This window comes from Raphanus sativus, unplaced genomic scaffold (genome assembly GCF_000801105.2).
Source record: "Raphanus sativus cultivar WK10039 unplaced genomic scaffold, ASM80110v3 Scaffold1228, whole genome shotgun sequence".
Taxonomy (NCBI): domain Eukaryota; kingdom Viridiplantae; phylum Streptophyta; class Magnoliopsida; order Brassicales; family Brassicaceae; genus Raphanus; species Raphanus sativus.
The window spans coordinates 369-23,956 of NW_026616541.1; the positions used below are offsets into that span (position 1 = coordinate 369).

Sequence of the window (23,588 nt, forward strand, 5' to 3'; positions counted from 1 at the left end):
ATTTTTATATTTTGAGAAATTTAAAGTATATAAAAATTTTATTTTTTAAAAATAAAATGAGTTATATGAGTCCAAATCCAAACCGAACCCGCAGATCCGAACCGGATCGAACTCACAAAAATTCAAACATAACTGGACCGAACCAAACCAGACTGAACTAAATAGTATCCGAATGTCTACCCCAAATCAAATGTAAAAAAAAATCTTGATAACAAGATGCATTCTAATTGTAATATTTCAATACAACATATTTTAAAAAACTCACTCCGCACCATGCGCGGATTATCATCTAGTATATAATATACAAACTTATGTTCATCCACGAGTATGGGGTGTGGTGTGTAAAGTAAAAGAAGCTGATGATGAGGGAAACTCACCAGCCGAGACACCCGACGCATACAGTAACAGTCTTAGAGACTCATAGCAAGCCAGGAGACATACACATAACAATATTACATTGGTAGATGTAAGAACACAAAAGATAAAAATAAAATAAACAGAAGATTAAAATTTTACTACCAAGACTTAGAACCATAAGGACACATCTTGTTGCTTCTGCTGCATAACATCCATTACTCCTTGCATTGACATATCATCTCTGTAATCAAATGAGGCCATATCAAACGGTGGAGCATCATACACAAGCTGAAACCTGTTGCTGCTACTGTTGTTCTGCACAGCTTCAAAGTTGTTGTTGTTCCCTTGGAAAAACGTTTGGTTACTGTTATTAGCTCTGTTAGGGATGTTCAAGTCTTCAAAGAAACTTCCTTCCACCATGTTTCCTTGGAACTGGAGATGTTCTTGATGATTCTGGACCGTTGGTTGAAGCAGTGACATGCTTTGATTCTCTATATTTCTGTCGTACATGGACATGAGCTCAGAGATCATCTTCTGCCCATCTTCAGGAACCCCAATACCGGTTAAGTCAATTGGCTGAGAAAAACTCACAACAGGCTTAACTTCATTGACACGGAACCTGGACGGTGCTGCTGCTCCATGACAGACCAACTGATGGTTGTCTCTCGAGTTCCGGTCCAAAAAACCCCGGCTGGCGTCGCTATGGACACAACCAGGATTCTCACAGGTAAAAGCTGCTCTGTCCATTATACTGTTCAGATCTCTGCTTGGCTTCCTCTTCCTAATGAACTCCGCTGTGACCTCTTCCTTTACAGCCATCATCACGTTCCCTTGGTTAAGCTCTTCCATTTGATAAGGACTCTCCTTCTCAACAACACCTTCAACGTTGTACTGACTACAATCATTCATCAGAAGGGAGCAGCTTCCACCAGACAAAGAAGAAAGAGGAGGAGGACAAGACTCAGGGTAAAGCTCCCGAGCCAAGGACTCTTCTTGGTTAATAATAGCAAGCCAAGTAGCACTCTCTTTAGCAGTCATCTTATCCTGCAAGCACTTAGACTGCCTCACCAGCTTCCGTATCTTAGCAACATCAGGAAACATATGCTTTATAACCGCAGTCAAAACACCAACTTTCCACGCCTTCTTCAGATCATGAGGCTTCTTGTAAGGAGCAGGACCTTGATCCTTAGGCAAACCGAGCTGACACCACCAGTCTTCTCCACCGTTAGGCCACCACGGAGGAGGCACGCCTTTCTCCAAAGGAAACCGTCTCTGAGGAGGGTCACAATGCTGCATCAGAGCCGACAAAAGAGACCCCAGAGTCGTGTCCTGAAGCTCTTGCAGCGTGTGGGGAGTAGGTCCAACCAAGTTACCACCTTCACAAACCCCATGGACACTGTTCTCATCTCGGTACTTGCTTATCGCAGCAGGACCGTTACGGTCAAACCTAACTTTATCTTTCCACCACTCCCTGAGATTATCCGAGGCGCCAGTCACAGGCTTCCCGTTCTCAGGGATGATCCCGTAAACAAAGCCTTGAGCTTTGCAGACTTCCATCATCTTCAACATGTACTTCAAGATCCCATCTTGAGCTCTGGACATCTTCTTCCTCCTGGCTTGCTCCTGAGACTGTCTCTGCTTGGCAGCGTCGACGTCGACGCCTCCTCTGCTCTTGTCCTGCTGCTCCTTGAGACGCTTGAGACGCATCTTGTCCCTCCACATCCTCCTCTCCAGCTCGTCGACGTCGATCTCGTCGTCGGTGTAGTCGTCTTCAGGGAGTTCAGGCTGTGGAGGAGGAGGAGGAGGACAGAAGTCAAGTTCAGGTGAGAAGAAGTCCATGTTCCTCCCGCCGCACATACCCATCTCGTTGAACATCATCGTTAAGATCAGAGGCGATTAAAAAACCTGGAAAATAGAGAGAATCAATCAAAACCCTAAAACCCAAAGATAGAAAGGATCATTTCTGAAGAGGGTTTATAAAAAAGATTGAAACTTTATCACAGAAGACATAGATCTACCTAAACCCCCGTGGAAGAATCAATCTATGATCAGTATCAATAATCAATTGGAGAAGATAAAAGAGAGTAAGTTACCTGGAGATTTAAAAAAGTAGTTCAATACAAAGTCTCTGCCTTTTTAACATAAAAACCCTAATGAAGATGGAGATGAAGAGGAAAAGGGGAGGAAAGATCACGTGGGGGAAGGGAGAAAGCAGAGTTTGTTGTTTATTGAGTGGAGTCTCTCTGTAGATCATGGAGATAGAGACATAGAGTAGAATATGTATTTATATATATAATTTTTATTTTTTTCTAAAGATTGCATTTACTGACATTTTTTATTAATTATTAAATAAATACAGAAATAAATAACTAAGCGTCTTTTGGCACTAGCCACTGCCCCCACATTTGGGGTTACTTTTGTATTCTTTCCTTTTCATTTTTATATTACGCGGTATGAGTTTTAATTAACACGCAGTATTAATTGCCGTAAAACCATATGATACGTTTTTTTTTGTAACACAACCATATGATACGTTATTTCTCTCTTTTTTTCTTCTTCGATTTGTTCTTTAAATAAAATATATTCATTATCCATTACCTCAGCACAAGCTGGTGGAAAATATAAAACGCACGCATTTTGTAATACTTACGTCATCGACAACTATTATCGATCAGGACAAATTGTCATTCTCAAGAGGTGTAATAAAGCATTTTAAATAAGTTTTTCCAGTTCTCGATTAATTATTATCACGTTCTCCAACACGTTTGTTAGAGACGAACCAAACAGCAGTCTTCAATTAAATATGCTTTCTTTTCGACCGGTCTTAGACCATCTTTATCAGTGGACCGTCCTTAAGACTTTTTTATTATTATACTATAGTTAGGGACAATGTTAAAAGACTTTAAGCAAAATAATGATTATTAGTGGGATTTCAACACAACTCAGCTTCATTGGCGCAACATAACACCGCCGCTTCCGGCGTCTCGTAGATGTTGCACTGCATCTTTATCCAAAAGAAAAAAAAACATGAGTTTCATTCTTTCTCTGATCAGTTCATCTTTTGCCACAGTTGCAACTCTCTGAAACCATGCAACTCTCCGTCGATTTCACGGCGAAGCCATGCGCTTTTCCAACGAAACCATCGGAGTTGATAAACAAGCTTCTGGGAATCGATGGTTTAAGAAGATTCTAGAGTTTACGGCAATTGGAGGAGATGATAAGAGATGTAACATCGTCTTCTTTCCCTCGCTGGATATTGGAATACTACGGAGGAAAGAGAGGGAAAGAAATAGAAGCAAAGGAGGAGATGAGACTGTGACACGTGGTCACAAAAAACGTTTGTTTTGTACCTTAATTAAAGGTCGTGATTTGTGTTTATTGCTATTTTTTTTTTTTAATTCCTAATTATACTAAGAACTCTGTTAAGGGTTGCCGATAATCATGCTTTATAATCCCAAAAATGGACTGAAGCTATTGTTAAAGAAAAGGAAACACATAAAAAAAGGGAGGAAGAAACTTTCTGAAGAGTAATAGGAATAATATTGAGTTGTAAATAGTAAGTTTTTTTTCAATGTTTCTTTTGTGATTATAAAAGTTTACACAAACACGATTCCTAAGGATTTTGAGGACTAAAAATATTTTAAAAATATTTAATAAATTTTTTTTTCTAATTTTAAAAGCCAATATTTTTTGTATAATAACCTCTAAAAAATTTGGATACCAACACTAAATGTTTTATAGGATTGGTTGACGGATTGTGCCAGATCCGGCCCATGTACTGTACCCAATTTCTCAAATATAGCTCTTTCTTTCCTCTCTGTAACGTTCTCTTTCTCATATGTTTTTCTCTCGTCTTTGTCGTATGTTCTTCTGTCATTTTAAGAACCTCGTAAACTGCTCCCGCTGCATCCGGGATGTATATGCAACTTTCGTTTTTAAAAAAATCTTTGTTCAGGTTTTGTAGCAACACTTCAGTCTAAACTGATTTGTTTGTTTTTTACCTGGTCAAACTGTGTTTTCCCTCTTCTTGTTCGCGTGCTCGAAATCTCTTTGACTATTTTGGATTTCAGTTGGATGCAGCATTGTTGAATGGCAGACTTGGTGGAAGAAAAAACGACAAAAGTTAGATTTAACAAGTTGCAGATAAAGTCCAAAAGTCTTAGGTTACCTTGACCGCACCAGCTATCTCACTGATGTCATCTCCTATGTATTCTTTCCATGTCCCTTTGACAGTTTTTTTTTGTACTCACTATGCTCATAAATATGCTTTTAGATATTATGGAGAGTTGTGGGATTCAAAGGACATGGACTTGGTTACATGATTTGTATAGTACTTGACAAAATGTAATATCTATATCTCTCCTGAGAAGTACTCAACTCAAATTAATAGCTGTGATGTTCTGAGTTCTTTTAGCGGAGGGACTGAAGATTAAAAGCGTTCTCCAGTGACATTTCATGTAATCGTAGAACCTAAGCCTTGGAAATGGAATGCAGGAAGGAACTCAAAACATAAATGCTGTATTATCTAAACTCTCCCTGCCGTGTCTTGATGCAAGAATTCTAAACTGATTGTATGGAGTAATTGATCGTGTATCTGATTCTCTTTTTCCTTTTAGTAATAATTCTACATTTGCTTGGGTATATGAAGTTTTGCTTTACTTGGGTTTTAAGTGTAACTTTTTGTTTTGAAACATTCAGGAATATAAAGAGGAAGCAAACGATGATGAAACCAGTTGTCAAAAAGAAACAGTGGCCACAACTTATTTGACGAAACCATTTCTGTGTAATAAAGACATTAATCGAAAGCAATGACGTTATTGATCAGATCCGTAAAGTTTAAATTAACATCGCTTATATAGGATACTGTTATTATTATCATACTCATAACATATTAGTGTAATAACTTACACAATGAGACTATACATCAAAATGGGTTGTTAGACAAAAAAATATTTTGCATAGATTCTAAGGAACAAATCAGAACAAAAAAGAGTTTTTGTTACATATCTCTTAGAAACCCTCCTCAATGTAACTCTTTACTGCAATAGAAGACCCAAGAAGGCGGAGACTGATGCAGCAACGATAGATCCAACCACCGGACAAGCCACGGTGGCTGAGGAAGTACCTGGTGCTGGTGCTGGAGATTCCATGGTAGCCGCTGTGGCTGAGCTCACTAACACAGCCGAGACAAAGAGGGCGACAAAGAAGTTGTTGACATTCCTCATTTCTATTATTATTATTATTTATTTATTTATTTTGGATGATGGTTTTGTGTGTGTTTTTTATCTGATGCCTTAAAGGTGAAGGTAATGAAAGTATTTATATTATGAAAAAAATGTGGAAGGAGAAATGGAGAGTGTTTCAAGGTCTGCCATTAACTAGAAAGACATGATTCTCTAGTTTTTATTGCTAATTTAAGAATGAATAAATTGCAAAAATAAACTAGAGCTACAATTGTTCTTGGATTGTTTGAACGAGTCTCAAATAAAAAACACATCAGTCCATTGTTCACGGATTATACTGTCTTCACATATACAGAGACTACTCCAGAGTCTGGAGGCAGTTATTGCACACATGATGACAGAATTAAATTTAGAAAAGCTCATTGTCTCATGTAGGCTCAGCTCCAAAAAGAAAAGACTCAAAAAGAGAGACGAACCCAACCCTAGTCATAAACTACTGCACGAGAGAACTAAGGATGCATCAAGTACGAATTATGAGAATTAATTCATACTCTAAAACTGACAATTATATCTATCTTATGACAAATTCACATCTGATCGTTCTACTTGCTACCATACTGGGATCACCTAAAGATTGATATCTGACGGTTTTATTTGGATCACACTGAAAATTTATTGTCAATTAATCTTCATAATTAATAATAAATCTAACTCAAGCCATAGACATTAGTGTAGAAACACTAATAAACATTTAATCAAACTAGTTAACTAATTTGGTTTCTGCATGTTTTCTTTGTTTATTAGATGATAGAAAACACAGGTTAATAGGACTGTCAATATTTTTGTTCAAATCGAGATGATATAATAAACGGGAACAAACACTGCAAACTGGAACTAGCTACTTAGAGCAACATTAACGGTACTACTAATAATTTGTCCTTAGAGTAGTTTAATGTTATTTTTGGTGTGGGACAAAAATTAAGGACATTTTCAAAATATTTGATTATTGGTAGGACTTTGTAAAGTCCTTAGAAAATTAATTAATTATTTTAATTAAAAAAAAATTATGTTGACAGGAGAACCGTCAGAGACGAGATATTAATGTATCCATGTTCAGGTCCCCTAGCTTTTACCATCTCCACAGATATGATGTATCCATGTTCTCCATTGTTTTATGCAAATAATTAGATCACTACTTCACTTCCTATTTGATAGGAACAAAGTAACATGAATCACTTTCCCATTATCTTTTCCATTATGCATTTACTTCCAAGTTCGTAAGAATGTGTAGTTCCAATTTGTTTTCTATAAATCAAAAAGCTAAAAAAAGGCAGAGAAATTAGCCTGAAAATTAAGTGTGTTCTAAGTTCTATTATGCAAGTGTTTTTTGATCAACAATTATAACCTGCAACAGAGGTTTATCATAATCTAGTAATCTCTTTCTTTCCTTTTGCCCCGTCCGTTGATTTGTAGTTGCGCTAAACTTGGAGCATAAGAAGAGAATACAAGTATGTTCCCAGGCTCTCTAGCTTTTCCAATGTTCATTTCTTCGATGTTTCCATGTTCTTTAATGATGTAAGCTCTTTTGTGTATGGTCGTACCAACATAGCAGATTCCGGAAACAAGAGCCAGTTTCTTCTCCTCATCAATGAAGAAACTAAGAGTCACAAACCTACGCGGTCTCAGCTCCACTCTCAAGAATCTGCTCCACGAGGCCGCATCAGGCTCAATCTTGGTCGTTATCCAAATCTCCATTACCTGATCGCCTTTGCGATGATGTAACACAGCGAGCTGCTCATCTCTAACACTAGATAGAACCACGGTTCTTATAGAACTAACACAAGCGCCAAACGGCAGAACAAGACGCTGTCCAAACCTCTCTGCTGTGAAGTCAAAACAGAGTAAGAAACATTGACCTTTCAAATCATTCCCTTCAAACCAAGTTTCTTCTGCAGCCACAAAATAAGTGTTTCCCTTGAGAGACAAGCCACTTTCTATATCGCAGCTGCCGGGATTGACATCAAGAACCCTCCATGAATTTGAGTTAAGGTCGTAGATTTCGAAAACGGGACCAAGTTTTGAGGGCTTAGCAACATCCAAAAGCCTCAAGATCTTGTGGTTACGATTTTTGTTGTTGTTTTCGTATCCGAGACCATACGTGTATGATCTGTGGAATGTTTCCCCGGTTCGGATCCACCTGGTTTGTCTCAAATATGGGTTCCACACAAGAAGCCACCTCCCACCTTTGATGACGCATAAAAGCAAGCCGTCCCAGTGAAAGACTTCACATATCTCTATCTCAATTTGTCTAAGTATCCTTACACTCTTAATAGACGGACGATAAACCAAGTTGCCGTTGTTACCTTGGAGATCAAGTTTCATTGAACAAAGCTTAGAATCTACCTTGGAGTATATGTTTTTCTGATAAAGCGTTCCACGTTTTACAAGTACATCGCACTGCCCTAAGAGATGTCAACGAAACCCTAGATAATATTTCCGTTACCATATCCCCTGGAAGATCAGACATTCTTGTCGCCGCCATTCTTCAAACTTACAAACAACGTTTTGTTACTTGTCCTCTCTTTTCAATTAAGCTAGGGTTTTAGAATCTCTTTGATATATTATAGTCTACATATCTCCTTTTACTTTCCATACCTATCCTTTCTAATAAAAAGAGATTATATCTATATTATTAAAATAGAAGTACACTTTGAAAATGCCCCTAAGTTTTTGAAGTTATTTACATTTGAATACCACTGAAGTAATAAATTAACTTTCCTTAATTATAGTTGTCTTTTCTGATTTATAAATACACTTTCCTTAATTATACTTGTCTTTATTGAACCTCTATTTAAGTATGTTTGTATTTTTTCTATTTAAATAATTGATTTAAGAATTTAATGTATTTTTTAAATTTAAATAATAGATCTTCTTAATCAAATCTTTACGATAATAGATTTTGCCAATATACTTCGTTTTAACATATTAAATATTTTTTTAATATTTATTAGTATAAATAATAAAATAAAAATCACACACCATAATCAATTTATATAACATATAAATAAAATATAAAATAATTAATCTATATATTATTTGTATAGTGGTTTCAAGTTTAATTAGTTATAGATATTGGATTTGTTTATATGATACAGTGTGATATGATAGACGATCAAAATCACAAAATACAATTGTTCAACGTAATAAATAAAATTGTTATGTTTTAAAATGTTCTATTGATAATTATGTAATACATTTTAATTTACACACACATATATATATATATATATATATATATATATATATATATGTATATTATACCATTAGTACAAATAAAAGATTTAAAATGAAAGCAAATATCTATACGGTCACGGATCAAATTCTAGAAATAAACAACAACAACGTTAAAATATTTTTCTTGAACAGATTTATTTGATAAAAATTATAGTTCCAAATATGTTTATATATTTTATGTATTTATAAATTTATTTTATTTGGGATGCTAAGATTTAAGAATTGGAAAAAATGTGATTCACCTCTATATTATTTTAATTAAAAAATTAATATTTTATATAATAATATTTTATTAACTTTTTAATTTTTATTATAACTGCAAAAGTTAATTTTCAATCTGGATTTATGTGTAAATATTAAAAATTCATCATTTAATATAAACAAAAAACTAAAAACAGAAAATAAATACCCGCCCGGTCGGGCGGGTCAAGGTCTAGTTGAAATTTAAAAATAAAAATTCATTTGTTTACATATTTCACTGTCTTTACAGAGCTGTAGCTTTTATAGGGAATACTTAAAGAGAGAATTTGCTGACTAACCAAGTTTGGAATGTAAATAGCTTTGATTTTGACACTATTGAATTGATAACATTTCATACACTTCTTGTCCGGTTATGTCCTTTCTATTTCTAAGTTACCCGGTGACAGTGGGACCAAAAGATTTACGTCAACAAAGAGCACAGATGGCCAAGAGAAATTGAGACTGAATATGATCCACGTACAAGTTAATTATTCTACTCCATAGACTTGAGACAGTTATTCCACACATGACTTAATTACACTTCGAAACTCATTGTCTCAGGCAAACTCAGCACACGAAAGTAAAGACTGCAAAAGGAGAGACAAACTTAGTTACAAAAAAAAGGAGAGACAAACACAACAGACCAATTGTAAAACACAAAGGTTTAATAGTTGAGTATCAGTATTATTTTTTAGATGGAGATGACACAATTAAAGGAACAAGCATTGCTACTTAAATCTAGTAATCTCTTTCTTTCCTTTTGCCCCGTCCGTTGATTTGTACTTGCACCAAACTTGGAGCATAAGAAGAGAATACAAGTTTGTTTCCAGGTTCCCTAGCTGTTCTTATCTCCTCAACAGATTCGATGTCTCTTTGTTCTTCAATGATATAAGCTCTTTTGTAAATTTTTCCATAGAAGTTAAGGAATCCGGAAACAAGAGCCAGTTTCTTCTCCTCATCAATGAAGAAACTCTCAGCCACAAAGCTAGGCGGTATCTTCTCCTTTCTCAAGAACCTGGTCCAAGATGCAGCATTGGGCTCAATCTTGCTCGTAATCCAAAACTCCATTACATTACTGACTTCGGGTTGATGTAACACGGCGAGCTGCTCATCTCTAACACTAGAAAGAACCACGGTTTTTGTAAACCCAACACCAGCACCAAACGGCAGAACAAGATGCTGTCCAAACCTCTCTGCTGTAAAATCGAAACAGAGTAAGAAATATTGACCGGTAACAACAACAGACCCTTCTAACCGAATTTCCATAGCCAAAAAATAAGTGTTTCCCTTGAGAGACACGCCACTTTTTATAATGCAGTTGCCGGGATCGACATTAAGAACTCTCCATGAATTTGAATTAAAATCGTAGATTTCGAAAAGGGGACCAAGTTCTGGGGACTTATTAACATCGAAAAGCCTCAAAATCTTGTGGTTACGATTGTTGTTGTTGTTGTTGTTTTCGTATCCGAGACCATACATGTATGATGAATGGAGTTTGTCCCTGGTTTCGATCCACTTGAGTTGTCTCAAATACGGGTTCCACACAAGAAGCCGCCTCTCATCTTTGATGACGCATAACAGCAAGCCGTCCCAGTGAAAGACTTCACATATCTCAGCTTGTTCAAGTAACCATACTCTGTTAACAGAGGGAAGATAAACCAAGTTGCCGTTGTCGTCGCGGGTTCCTTGTAGATCAAGTTTCATTGAACAAAGCATATAATCCATCACCGTGAACCCTAGAAACGTGCTCCCTGCGTCTGTTTTACCAACGATATGGTTTTTTGATAAAGCTTTCCACGTTTTACAAGTGCATCGCAGTGCCCTAAGAGATGACAGTGGAACCCTAGATAATATCTCCTTTATCAAATCCCCTGGAAGTTCAGACATAGCCGTGACCATTCTTCCAACTTACAAACAAAGTTTTGTGGCTTGTCTTCTCGTTTCACTTATATTAGGATTTTAGAATCCTCTTTTATATATAGTTTCTATTCTATATTTCCTTTTTCTTTTCAGCTAAAGAGATTAATCTATCTATCTACACTATTACTATCTAATTATTTGATAATAAGTTATTTTTCTTATTTATCATATTCTTTATAGCTTTAGGTACTTTTGTTTATTTATTATTTTCTTAATATACTATGTATTCATAAAATAATTTTATTATTGTTCTTCATATATATATATAATGAATTAGATGTCATTGTAATAATCAAAAGTTTCTTCAAGACATATAACATATATTGTGTAAATAATTAAATAAATAGAAATAAGAGTTAAAATACAATTTTAAGAGTACATTCAAAAAAGTTATGTAGTATATTATAATAAATACTTTTTTAGGCAAAATTTAAATCAATCTTTTTATAGAATATGTGGCTTAATATTTTAATATGTAGAAAAGGCCCAAACGCAAGAGCCCAGTTTAGCTTTATTTCCCATTTCACTTTCTCTCAAAATCAATTTCAAGTTTAAACACTTCTTTCCTTGACCTGCGATTCCTAAGGCACGATTCCAAATTCGAAGGTTCAAAAATTCACCGAGCATCCTCGAAAGTTCCAATCGAATTGGTCATCCTCACAGGCGACAATGTTCTACAGAGGGTAAGCCGCCCACCAGATTATCCCCGATTTGTTGTTCCTCATTCAATTGATTTCATTAGCTTCCGCAATTAGGGTTTCTTCTTCGTTATCTTCCTCGTGATTTCGTATCTTAATCACTTCAATTCATCTCCTTTTGAAGTTTAATCTGTTGGGTTTTTCTTCAATTGTAAAATTTGATCGGAAAGTTTCGACCTTTTAATCTCTCCCAATAGTTTAATTAGGGTTTTATTGTAATTGGGATTGGTTCATACCTAAGTTAGTGAAATTTGATCTGTCTCGATTCCAATCAACTGTTATGTTTGGTTGGAAATCTTCAACCTTCAATCTCTCCCAATGGTTTAGGAAACAAGTAATCAAGAGAGAGTGTGTTAATTTTGTTTTGGTGAATGTGTAGATATGGAGATGGTCCTGATGGGCGTGAAACGGGACCTAAGCGTCAAAGAATGAGTGGACAAGCTCCTCCAGGATCATTCTATGCACCTCATCCTGCTTCTGCCTTTATGTATAACCCTTATGGTTTCGTTCCTCCTCCTGTTTTCCCTGTGGTTAAACTCCGCGGTCTCCCCTTTGATTGCTCTGACCGCGATGTTTTGGAGTTCTTCCATGGCTTAGACGTGGTTGACGTCTTGTTTGTTCACAAGAACAATAAGGTCACTGGGGAAGCCTTTTGCGTTCTTGGCTATCCCCTTCAGGTTGATTTTGCGCTCGGTAAGAACAGGCAGAACATGGGGAGGAGATATGTTGAGGTTTTTAGGAGTACGAAGCAAGAGTACTATAAGGCTATTGCTAGTGAGGTTGCGGAGTCTCGTGTCCATGGTACAGTTACTGGTGGTGGTGGTGGTGGTGATGGTGGTGGGAGCGGTGGAAGAGGTGGTGTGAGTGGTGGACGTTCACCACGTAGACAGGTGCAGAGGGTTAGACCGAGTGATGATGGGAAAGAGAATGCTGAGCATACGGGTATACTGAGACTGAGAGGGTTACCTTTCTCAGCAGGGAAAGAAGACATACTAGACTTCTTCAGAGATTTTGATCTGTCTGAAGACTCTGTTCATGTTACTGTCAACGGTGAAGGGCGACCCACTGGAGATGCGTTTGTAGAGTTCAGGAGCGCAGAAGAATCAAGAGCTGCGATGGTCAAGGACAGGAAGACGCTAGGGAGCCGTTACATAGAACTGTTTCCTTCATCAGTTGAAGAGTTAGAGGAGGCACTGTCAAGAGGAAGGTGATCCATTCACCATTACTCATGGTACTTTCATACCCTTTTTCAAAATGCTTGTCAGAAGATCACAGTTTAGACGCATTGGTGGTGGTTCTGGTCTTGATGCACTATCTGGTCAGGGTTACTAGTTTTATCCATTCTTTAGGGTGTTATGTTGTGTTGTATTGATGGAGATCTCTGAGCAATGAGCATATGCATCATTAGAGTGAGTTGGGTGCTAAAATCGTCTATTGGGTATCGTAAGAACCCTGTTGGATTGTAACATTAGGCTTTTGCTGAAAGTTGTGGCAATAATAATAACCTTGGTTGATGATGATCTCTTCTGTGGTACATGTGGTCAAAACGATAGAAACATTTGGATTCTTTCTAGTGTTTTAATGCAAAAAGACAGAGTCTACGTTGATACTCTTAGTTTGGTGTGGGAAAAAAACATAAACAGTATCGAGCATCTCTGTGTATAAGTATAATGGTAGTATAGTTGATGATGACAGTATCTCAGACATTATATTGGTAGGGCCAAAACCATTGGACATACATGTCTGAGTATAATAGTAGTATAGTTGTTAGGTCACTTGTACAGTTATTTGTGAAACATATAGCAGAAATATCGAAAACAAAAATGTACGGCTGAATCTTAATAATTGTTAGCATTTTACTGTTCGATTTTTGGAAATGTTACTAGTATGCAAGCAGCAGGATCTTTGGGCTTATCTAATTGAAAACTACGTCTTGTCTTTTGTCATTCTGGTTTCTTGTCCACACATCTCAAGGAAGTCTGACAATTATTTAAATTGAATTCTCTGAAGTTGCAATAACAAAAAGAAAGTTATTGTCAATAACACTAGATTGGCTTGAAGAAATTAACTATTGATTAAATAAGATCATCAAGCCTTTCTAACATTATGGTCCATGGTAGTCGTCTCTGCCAATGCTATCAAATCGTAGTTGAATGGTCTTTTCTCAAAGAGCTTTTCTTTGCCGGTAACTTGGACATCTTTGATAGTTGAATCTGCTTCTTCATAATGGTTGAGAGAAAGCATTAAGCAAAGGAGAACAGATTAGAATAAGAGTCACAGAACCATTAATAACATTGGCGAAGGCGGTTTAAGAAGCACCTCATGATTTGATGGCTGAAACTATATATATTATGTTTTGCCTCCAAAGTAATGTTTAAACTCTTGAGACCCAATTAATTTCATTGTTCATTTAGACCATTTATAATATATTTTGCTATTTTTCTCTAAAATAAAACACCTCTATAATAAAAAACAGAGACAATCAACAGATTGTTAAACATGAAGCACACAATGTAATAAAGTTTAATGTAAGAATACATAAATATTTAACATGGGACACACGTTGTAACAATTATTTAAACAAAGGTATTTAGCTAAATTTTGTACTAATTAAAAAAAGTGTTGCAAATGTCACATTCTTCTTTTACATGGTCGCCTTTGATAGAGATGAAATCTATTTCAGTGTACTTTATTTAAAATAGAATTCTTCTAAATATAGAATTAAAATATATGTGTTTCAAAAAAAAAAGAATTAAAATATATATCTTTTACTAATTAGAAAAACTATTTAATAAGAAAAAATAGAAGTGAATCGGAGTAAATTTGCCTATAATCATTATTATTAGAAATAGATACAGAGATGAATTTGATATGCTTTTACATCTGTTATAGCAGAGCGATAAAAGTGGAGAATGCGTGGTGCCGGTGATGGCTTCAGACGTGGATTCAGTATGAAAGAGACCCTAGACAACAGCTCCTGTGGGTTATACTAAGGGCTGGTGATGGCCATAGTGATTTGTACTGTTAATGGAAAAGTCATAGCTGGTAACGGCCGGATGCTAATTTGCAATATCACATTATGTTAAAGAGCCATCGGGCGATGATGATTATGGGAGTTTAGTAAGTACTAACATCGTGGAAATCGGATAGCCCCGTTGATTTATAATCATATCATACTTATTGATATAATTTTTTTGCTCTGATAAATCAACTTGTGTTTGTACATATGGTAGTATTCAAATGAGATCCATATTTTGCGTGCCTACAGCGCTTCCCCTCTAAGTTCACACTTTCATTTTTGTCTGGCCGTCGGGAGTGTGAACTGTTTCTTTTTGCCGAACATATTTAGTTAACTTTTAATGATCAATGATATTTTCGTGATTTCATCTTTACTCATACGATATTACAAGCCACTTTTTGATAGAATATTAGATTTTCCACTATTTCGATATAAACATGCTTAATTTTGAATTTTTTTAGATATGCAACAGAAAATAAAGGACATTCACTTTGGTGATATAAATAGTTAAATTAACTTTGTCGAATCTTTAGACGTACGTATCATATATCAAAACTGGAATGTCACAAATTGCAAATAAAAAAAAATACAAACTTGTTGATCGGTCACCTGTTTATGTGTGAACACATAAGACGTATAAGAATCTAAATTGCCGCTTTACATAGTGAATCCTATGTTATAGGATTCCATCATCCATGACAAGAGCCAATCTCGCGTACTTATGTACTTTTGTGTTTTAAAAAGTCTGTTCACTTTATTTTTCTTTTAAATTAGCATTCTAATACTAATTCTGGTGCAACCATACAACCTCAACCAAAATCTGGAAATAGTTGGTTGGGATGAGCACAAACCCATGGTTATAGGCTTATAGCAGTTGATATACTAATATAGTAATATAACATTGAATTTGCATGTCAGTCCACGTGATTTCCTTCCTTCCTAGCTCTATCACAGTTTGTGTCAACTTTATATTGTTCATTATTTCTTTATTTTTCCTGCGATCCTTTTCAAAATAACTATATTTCCATTTATACAAAATAAAAGGTATTAATACTACCACAGAAAATAGTAAATCTCTTAAGATTCCGATATACCGTACGCAATCGAAGGCAAGCTGATTTTATGTGTGTGACAAAGAATTACATTTCAGACAAGACGTTGTAGCCCAATGGTTAGGACGGGTCCCCGCCTGCACCCAGGTAGGGGGTTCGATCCACGCCGGAGGGAACTACCTTGCAACGCTCTTGTCACCCACACGGATATGGGCCATGCTTTCGGCCCATTTGAAAAACTGGGAGGGGCGTCTATCCGTGGGCATTCCTTCCCCTTGGGGATTAGTCTGGGCCTTCTGGGCCTGGGATACCCCCAGGTTAAACAAAAAAAAAAAAAAAAAGAATTACATTTTGGGAAAGTATCATTTATTAATTGGCAATTTTAGTCAAAAAGAAAAAGAAAACAAAAAAGTAAATTAAAACTGAAAAAGGTCAATTTTTTTTTTCGTTTATCGTTGTCGGGTCATATGAGCATCCACATCTAAAAAACAACCTTTTGGGGGGGGGGGGACGGCCATTTCATACCCAACATATCTCAATATGTTCAATTCATACCCGACTTATATGACCGTGCCAAAATATACCTAAACATATATGGATGTGCCAAAACATACCCAACTTATATTTTTTTGGTAAAATCATACAGCAGTCGCCACATCAGCTGCCTTGTCATCTATTTATGCTTGTGTGGATGCAAAGTCAACTAATTTTGCTGGCAAATGTGCCATGTATATAAATTATTAAAAACTAAATAATTTTGTTATAAAAATAAAATTTTATATTTTTTATTATTTATTAAAATTAACAAAAATTAATTAATTAATTAAATTTAAATCTTATATAAGAGATATATTCGTAAATATTTTGATCATATCAAAAAACGTCCTAATAAGAGTTATATATGTATTGTAATGATTCAAATCCAATGCTAGTTTGCAGACGTGTTACTCTTGATTAATTATGATTGTGTTAATCTAAAATTTATAATGTAAATAACATACCCATAATTAATAAAGCGTAATATGATTTATTTTTACCCTTGATTAATAAAACGTAACATAATTTATTTTTACGCTTTTTTAATCATGGGTATGTTATTTACATTTAAAAAAATTAGATTAAATGTAAATAACATACCCATGATTAATAAAGCGTAACATGATTCATTTTTACGCTTTATTAATCATGGATATATTATTTACATTTAAAAATTTAGATTAACACAACCATGATTAATCAAGAATAACACGTCTTCAACACTTGTATTGGATTTAAATCATTAAAATACATATATAACTCTTATAAGAACGGTTTTTGATATAATCGAAATCTCTTATATAAGATTTGAATTTAATTAATTAATTATTTTTTGTTAATTTTACTAAATAATATAAAATAAAAATTTTATATTTTCTAAAAATTTATTTTTATAACAAAATTATTTAGTTTTAAAAAAATTATATATATGGCATATTTGTCAGCAAAATTAGCTGACGTTACATCCACGCGAGCAAAAATAGATGACATGGCAGCTGATGTGGCGACTGGTGTATGATTTTGCGAGAAAAACATAAGTTGGGTATGTTTTGGCACAACCATATAAATTCATGTATATTTTGGCACGGTCATATAAGTCGGGTATGAATTGAACATATCCCGATATGTTGGATATGAAATGGCCGTTTTCCCCCTTTTTGGGGTTAGACACCATTTATGAACTTTAATAGAAATGTATTTTACTACTTCCAAAAGTTACAGTTGCCATGTGAATTATCAAAGAGTCAAGTTTGTGCACCAGCACCACTGTAACCTGAATTTTTGACATCATGTTTGTTTTTAGTTTTTAGTTTTTACCTTTATGCTTTTTTTTTTGCAGTGGCTCAAGAGAATTCTGCATTAAAAACAGCTACATTGCTACTTTTTGAACTATAACATCAATGAACATATCGCACATCAATGAATATACGTGCTGCATATCCTTATTTTGAAATTTCATATGGGTTCTTTGATTATTAAGCTCTGGTCAAAAAAATAAAATATCAGAGTAAAAGTTGACTTTGATTTTTAAATTTCATATTTTCTTTAAAGAAAATGAAGTTTATAGGAATATGTTGTTCTTCATATGTTTTGTAAATAAAATTTTCAGCAGATTATATGTTTCTTTTCTTTTTTCTTTTGTGAAAGTAGGCAGCAGTGAAGTTCAATTTACTTTCTTATTAGTTCTCAAGAAGAAAAAAAACTTACTTTCTTATACCTAGTCAATGCCTTATTAATGGTTATGGCTTTTAGTCTTTAAAAACGGCAAATAAAAATATACGACCCATTTCGTTGGTCAGCAACTACATGCAATGGATCCTTAAAATATAATAAAAGAAACAAATCTTTTTACCTTTTTAAATGCAAGTTCAATAGTCACTCACTCATTTCTTTGGTTCGTCTCAGTGAAAACTTTAGGTAGTCAAAATCTAGAAAACGTGTTGACTCGTTTCTCGTACTATATATGCTACTAACTAAGCAAATAAGCAACGACTCTCTTCTTCCTCCTTCTCCCTCTCTCACCTAACCTCGCAAGCAAAATAAGACATCTTTCAATTAGGTCCAAAATGGCGTCAAAGAAGGCAAGAAAACAAAACAGAGCCGAGAAGAAACTCAAAAGAAACCATTTCAAGAAACAACTTCCACAACACAAGAACACCGTCACAACTACAACACTCGATCATACTTCCCCATCTACTATCGTCTCTTCTTGTTCTTCCATAACGACGTCGTTCTCTCCTCAAGAGACAAACTACTCTGCTCTCTCTTCTTCTCCGGCGGTGTTGGCGTCACCAGATGAAAGTGGCGGCGGTTGTTGTACCCCGAAAGCTCAGAAGTGTCGGATACCGGAGATGCTGACGTGTCCACCAGCGCCGAAGAAGCAAAGAGTCTCACATAACTGCGTGTTACGACGAAGGCAGCTCGTTTTCTTTGCTCCTCCGGAGATAGAGCTCTTCTTCGTCAAAGCACACGATCGATGAACAGCTTTAATTAATATTTGTAGTCTTGTGTTTTTTTGTTATTGCTGATAGGATCAATCGTTCGATAGAGAAAGTAGTATGAGGAGAAGATAATTAAAAGTTCATCTCTTTGACTTTGTTAATATAGAATAACGAAGGATGTATTACTAGGCCCTATGTATTACAATGTTTTGTGTGATGTTTTGTTTTTCTTGTTATTTTTGGTTTGTTTTAACATTTTGTTCCTTTGGCGCTTGTTTTTTGGATTAATTTGAATGAAGTCGATTTGAGTTTTGTGGTAGGGTTTTATTAAAATCTACTACGAATTTAAATCTATAATTAAATTATACTTTTCTTGATTCCCTTTTTTGTAAGTGCTATGTGTTAGGTTGCTTAATGACTTTAGGTTCTGTGCCTAGTAGCTTTGTCGATTTTTCTCCGTTCCGTTCCGTTCACCTAACGTACGTATCGTTCTTCGCTTGAGTTTTGTTCACTTTCATCGTTCGTTTGATAGACAGAACCGTCGCTTTCTAGGTGGAACATCACACATGAGTTTACGTCCCTGCAACATTAAGACAACAGCGATCATTTCTTTAGTAACATTTTTACACTGCTGAAATTGTGATTCTCAAACTATTAATCACCAATTCAGCACCGCCATAAAATTTTTAAATGCATATGCATACACAATACACTTCGTATTATTATAAATAAAAATAAGAAAGTAGTTTCTAGTATATTCCCCTATTATTGATATGCAGAATAATGTGCGAAGGTATCATTAGTTAATTTTATCAGGTTCATAAGCTCAATTTTTTTTTTCTGTTTAGTTCCAAATATGTTAGCTTAATTTTCAAAAAATATTTAAAATAATATCTATATATAAGTATATAAAAATCCGATCGATGTGTTATATTTTAAGGTTTTGAACAATTTTCAATCCAATTTTCTCCATAATTAAGTTCAGATTTTCTTTGTTACACTTCATTAGTAGCATTTTGTGATATTCCACTAATTAGAAATATATAGATATGTTTTAAAATTTAGTAAAAGCAAAGGGACGAGAAATATGTGAAGAGTTAGTGGGGATGGCCGCAGTGTCGAGGCAGAGGATAACATCTGCCAAGGGAATCCAATGAAGTGACTCGTGCAGCCTTTCTCATCATTTTCTCTCTTTTTTTTGGGATCAAATTTCTCTTTCTTTTTCTTCCATAATTTCTTACAAAAAGTAAGAATAACATCTTTATCTGATCATCAATAATACATAAAAGACCATCCTTTTCCGCAGAAATGATAATTCATTATTAACTAATTGGGTTACATATCCATATTAGGGTCAGAGTAATCAAAAATGATCTTATAACTAGAATTTGAATTGTCTTAGACATGTACAAAACATAAAGAATAATTTAAACAAAAGTATATCGAGTTACGCAGAAAATAAAAAACTCAAGAATCCCTGATAATATTTTGAAAAAGACTAATTGATTAACTTTTTTTTTCTGGAAAATCTAATTGATTAACTTGATTCAAGAAAGAGGAATAAAGATTTGACAGAAAGAACAAATAACACAAGACATGATGATTGTGATTTTAATTGATAACCGTTACAATAATAGAGCGACTTTGTAATTCTATAAAAGTGCAGTCACATAACTAAATATGTTTCTGATTTATATTTGACTCTTTTCTTTTGGATAAATACTATCAGCAATAATGTAGTTGGCCGAAAAAAATGTACAAACTAGTTTAAAAATATACTACATTGGCCGAATCAAATTTAAAATACCTTTCAACTAATGTTAAATAGTGAACCGATCATCATGACCAATATTTGATTAATAGACTACCTTACTGATTAAAAATCGCTGTTCAAATTTTATAGATAATTTACCTTTTCCCTTATTTTACTTATTTGTCTTCATGTTTCACAACATCTTTTTAGTTTGTATATCATTGTTGTAAAATAAAATAAAGATTTTGCCAAGAAAATATTTTTCCTATGTAGTATATGTTATCGTATACTATTGTTTATGATTTTTGTTGTAGTAATGATCCTAAAGTTTACTGACTAAGACTTGAGTTTTATGATCCCAGACTATAAATAGTATTGGATCTTTTGGCGGTCAGACCAATTAGACTAAATTAAGTTTAAGTAATTCGATTGTAGGTTTTCGTTTTCTGATGACGTAGTAGCTAACCACTCTTGAACTTGTGGTAGTGATCAACAACATAACGGATCAACAACTAAGTAACCACGATAAGCCAATCCCACATATTAAAAGAAGCATATGCCATATACACACTTTATTTAGGCGATTGTCATGTTCCCATCATTCAACAATTGGAAGATTCTTCTTAAACCTATGCTCATATACTTATTACAATGAACTGGCCAAGTTTGAAATATCTTATGTACGCATGTGATATGTAAATAAAAACTAGTTGAGTTAGATAAATGTATGGGGCATACCATAATCAGGTTCAATGTAAATAGTTGTTGTTCCTTTTTCAAGATTAACAAAAGTTTTTTTTTTATGTTCTTTCACTCTTTGGTAAACAAAATTTTGAGATCGCGAAAGAAGAAAACAGGCCTTGTAATAGAGGGCTTTTGAAGCCTGTCATAGGCTCAAAAACGACTATCACAATCGAATTATCCTATTATTTAATATCTCTCTCTCCACAAAATTGAAAAGTCAAAAGTATTAATGTTGCCGCCGTTCACGTGGCGACCACGTGGCAGCCAATATCCAAAACGGAACAAAAACTTATTTATACGTCTTCCTCCTGCGACGATCAAATTATAAAAAGAACAAAAAAAAATTAATTCAATTCAAGTCCACAAAAAATGGTTTCCTCTGACTGAAAACTTGCTCAGATCGGTTCATCTTCCAAGCGGAAGCGTCTCCTTCAATCACTCGTAAGAAGCCTTCGTGACGGTCCACTCGTTCTTTCCCCTGAATGGTAATGGTTAAAACTTACCGAGTAATCATCACTTCGTGGTTGATTGCATGAGTTCTGTTCTAAGGGTTTTGTTCTGTTTCCTCTCAGTTTTGTTTCAAAGTTTTCAAATTTCTATCTGATTTGGTGAATTCAATCACTGGGTTTTGCTTTGTTTACTGCTTACTGTAGTCTTCATCACTAACAATCAGATTTTGAATAGGAAGCTGAAGACATGCATTCCAAATCTGACGTTTCTGAGGTTCATCATCACCATACATCATCAAACGGGTCCAAGTCACCATCTAACAGAGATGAAAGTGGTAACAAGGAGGAGTCACTAGTCACAACGTCTCCCCAACAATCAGGTGCATTTGACTTGTCTTCCCTCGGTGCTTATTACAAAAGTTTTTTCTTTTCTTTTTAGCTAGATTTGTTACTGTGTTTTGATATGCAGGTGGAGAGATAACAGTGAAAAAAGTCAAGAACCTGTGCATCCTGGCACTACACCACCTCCTCCTCATCCTCAACTTGTTAGCCATGCAGTTGTAATTTTACCAATATGTATCTATGATCTAGCTGATAAGTTTTATTTCAATATGCTTCTTACCATTTTTTTCGTTGGTTTTTGAATCATGCAGGGATGGACATCCTCGAATCTTTACCAGGATCCATATTATGCTGGAATGATGGGAGCCTATCCCTTGGTATATGACTTAATTTCCAATGTGTTTATTGATGCTTTTCTTAGTCCCCCAACTAATTTTTTTCTATGTTTAAGTTTATTTGATTTGATGGTATGTTTGCCATGATTCATTACTCCTGCTATTGGGTTTTTGAGACATGAGATTGCAGGTTTTAATATTCTAATTAGTCGTAGCATGTTTAAGGTTGCCTTAACAGAGTTCATGGTGTAGGGAATGTGCAAATATTTTTGATTAATTCTTTACATGCGATGTGATAAGCTATCAATTTTCCTGTCAGGCTTATGTTCCATATGGCGGGATGCCCCATTCAAGAATGCAACTGCCTCCTGAGATGGCACAAGAACCTGTTTACGTGAATGCTAAACAGTACGAGGCAATTATGAGGCGAAGGCAGGCACGAGCCAAGGCAGAGCTAGAAAAGAAGCTTATCAAATCCAGAAAGGTGTGTTATCATCATGAATATTTATTAGTTTCTTGAGAGCGCTTGATCTAATTGGTGAACACATCACCACTTGCTCAAACGCATCATTTTTTCTGTGTGTGTTTTCACAGCCTTACCTCCATGAATCTCGGCATCAGCATGCTATGAGGAGGCCTAGGGGTACTGGAGGACGGTTTGCTAAGAAATCAAACACCGATGATTCACGGAAAAAAGCTGGAGAAAAGAACAGTGCTTGTCCTACTCAGTCCCCAACATCATCTAACTCTGATCAACCTGAAGCTTGGAGTGATGAGTATAGAACACATCAGTCTGAAGAGATGCAGAGCTCAGGTTATAAGAGAAGGGAAGAAGCAGACTGTTTAGGGCAGCAATGGAACAACATTCCTCAAACCATCCTTCTCAAGCTCGTTTAGCCATCAAGTGATCTCTCTCTCGCAGGCAAATCATTCTTGGCTCTTCTCTTTGCTGGCTTTATATCGGTAGCAGCCATTGAGGAGTTCTCTCAGTTTTTCTTCTTTCTATTTGTACAAATACTAGTGTGCTTTTGTTAGAATACTTCTTTGTCAGCACCCTTAAAGGTTTTAATAATGAGGCTTGAAGTTTTGAATCCAAAACTATGTTGATTAAATAACTAAACTCCACTGTGCTTAAATGAAAAAGAAGAGAGTAATTACAAATCTTTCTTTTTATTACAATTAACTTTTGTTTCTATACTTTTTATCTTTTTATATCAGGGTTGG

The 23,588-nt window shown here is 35.1% G+C and overlaps 4 protein-coding genes and 2 pseudogenes across 5 annotated transcripts; 3 read left to right on the plus strand and 3 right to left on the minus strand.

The window, feature by feature from the left end:
- Positions 1 to 397: 397 nt before the first annotated feature.
- LOC130503917 (protein ETHYLENE INSENSITIVE 3-like) lies at positions 398 to 2,620 on the minus strand. The gene is made up of 2 exons (XM_056998490.1): positions 2,451 to 2,620; positions 398 to 2,262 (listed from the first exon to the last, which is right to left on the minus strand). Exon 2 carries the CDS (start codon positions 2,233 to 2,235, stop codon positions 526 to 528), a length of 1,710 nt encoding a protein of 569 aa, XP_056854470.1. The 5' UTR covers positions 2,236 to 2,262; positions 2,451 to 2,620; the 3' UTR covers positions 398 to 525.
- A 4,283-nt stretch (positions 2,621 to 6,903) lies between these two features.
- LOC108858863 (F-box/kelch-repeat protein At3g13680-like) lies at positions 6,904 to 8,111 on the minus strand (annotated as a pseudogene).
- Positions 8,112 to 9,598: 1,487 nt separating this feature from the next.
- Positions 9,599 to 10,992, minus strand: LOC108858862 (F-box protein At1g59680-like). Its single transcript, XM_018632723.2, has one exon. The coding sequence runs from the start codon at positions 10,971 to 10,973 to the stop codon at positions 9,813 to 9,815; it is 1,161 nt and encodes a 386-aa protein (XP_018488225.1). The 5' UTR covers positions 10,974 to 10,992; the 3' UTR covers positions 9,599 to 9,812.
- A 525-nt stretch (positions 10,993 to 11,517) lies between these two features.
- LOC108857187 (uncharacterized) lies at positions 11,518 to 13,212 on the plus strand. Of its 2 annotated transcripts, none has more exons than XM_018631136.2 (2): positions 11,518 to 11,677; positions 12,072 to 13,212. In XM_018631136.2, the coding sequence occupies exons 1-2, from the start codon at positions 11,664 to 11,666 to the stop codon at positions 12,901 to 12,903; spliced, it is 846 nt and encodes a 281-aa protein (XP_018486638.1). In that variant the 5' UTR covers positions 11,518 to 11,663; the 3' UTR covers positions 12,904 to 13,212. The 2 variants fall into 2 exon arrangements, with proteins under 2 accessions (XP_018486638.1, XP_018486639.1); XM_018631137.2 differs by lacking the exon at positions 11,518 to 11,677 and having other exon boundaries at positions 12,152 to 12,235; positions 12,319 to 13,212.
- Positions 13,213 to 18,275: 5,063 nt separating this feature from the next.
- LOC130503916 (cyclin-dependent protein kinase inhibitor SMR13-like) lies at positions 18,276 to 19,053 on the plus strand. Its single transcript, XM_056998489.1, has one exon. The coding sequence runs from the start codon at positions 18,367 to 18,369 to the stop codon at positions 18,778 to 18,780; it is 414 nt and encodes a 137-aa protein (XP_056854469.1). The 5' UTR covers positions 18,276 to 18,366; the 3' UTR covers positions 18,781 to 19,053.
- A 2,550-nt stretch (positions 19,054 to 21,603) lies between these two features.
- On the plus strand, positions 21,604 to 23,272 carry LOC130503919 (nuclear transcription factor Y subunit A-9-like; annotated as a pseudogene).
- The last annotated feature ends 316 nt before the right edge of the window (positions 23,273 to 23,588 follow it).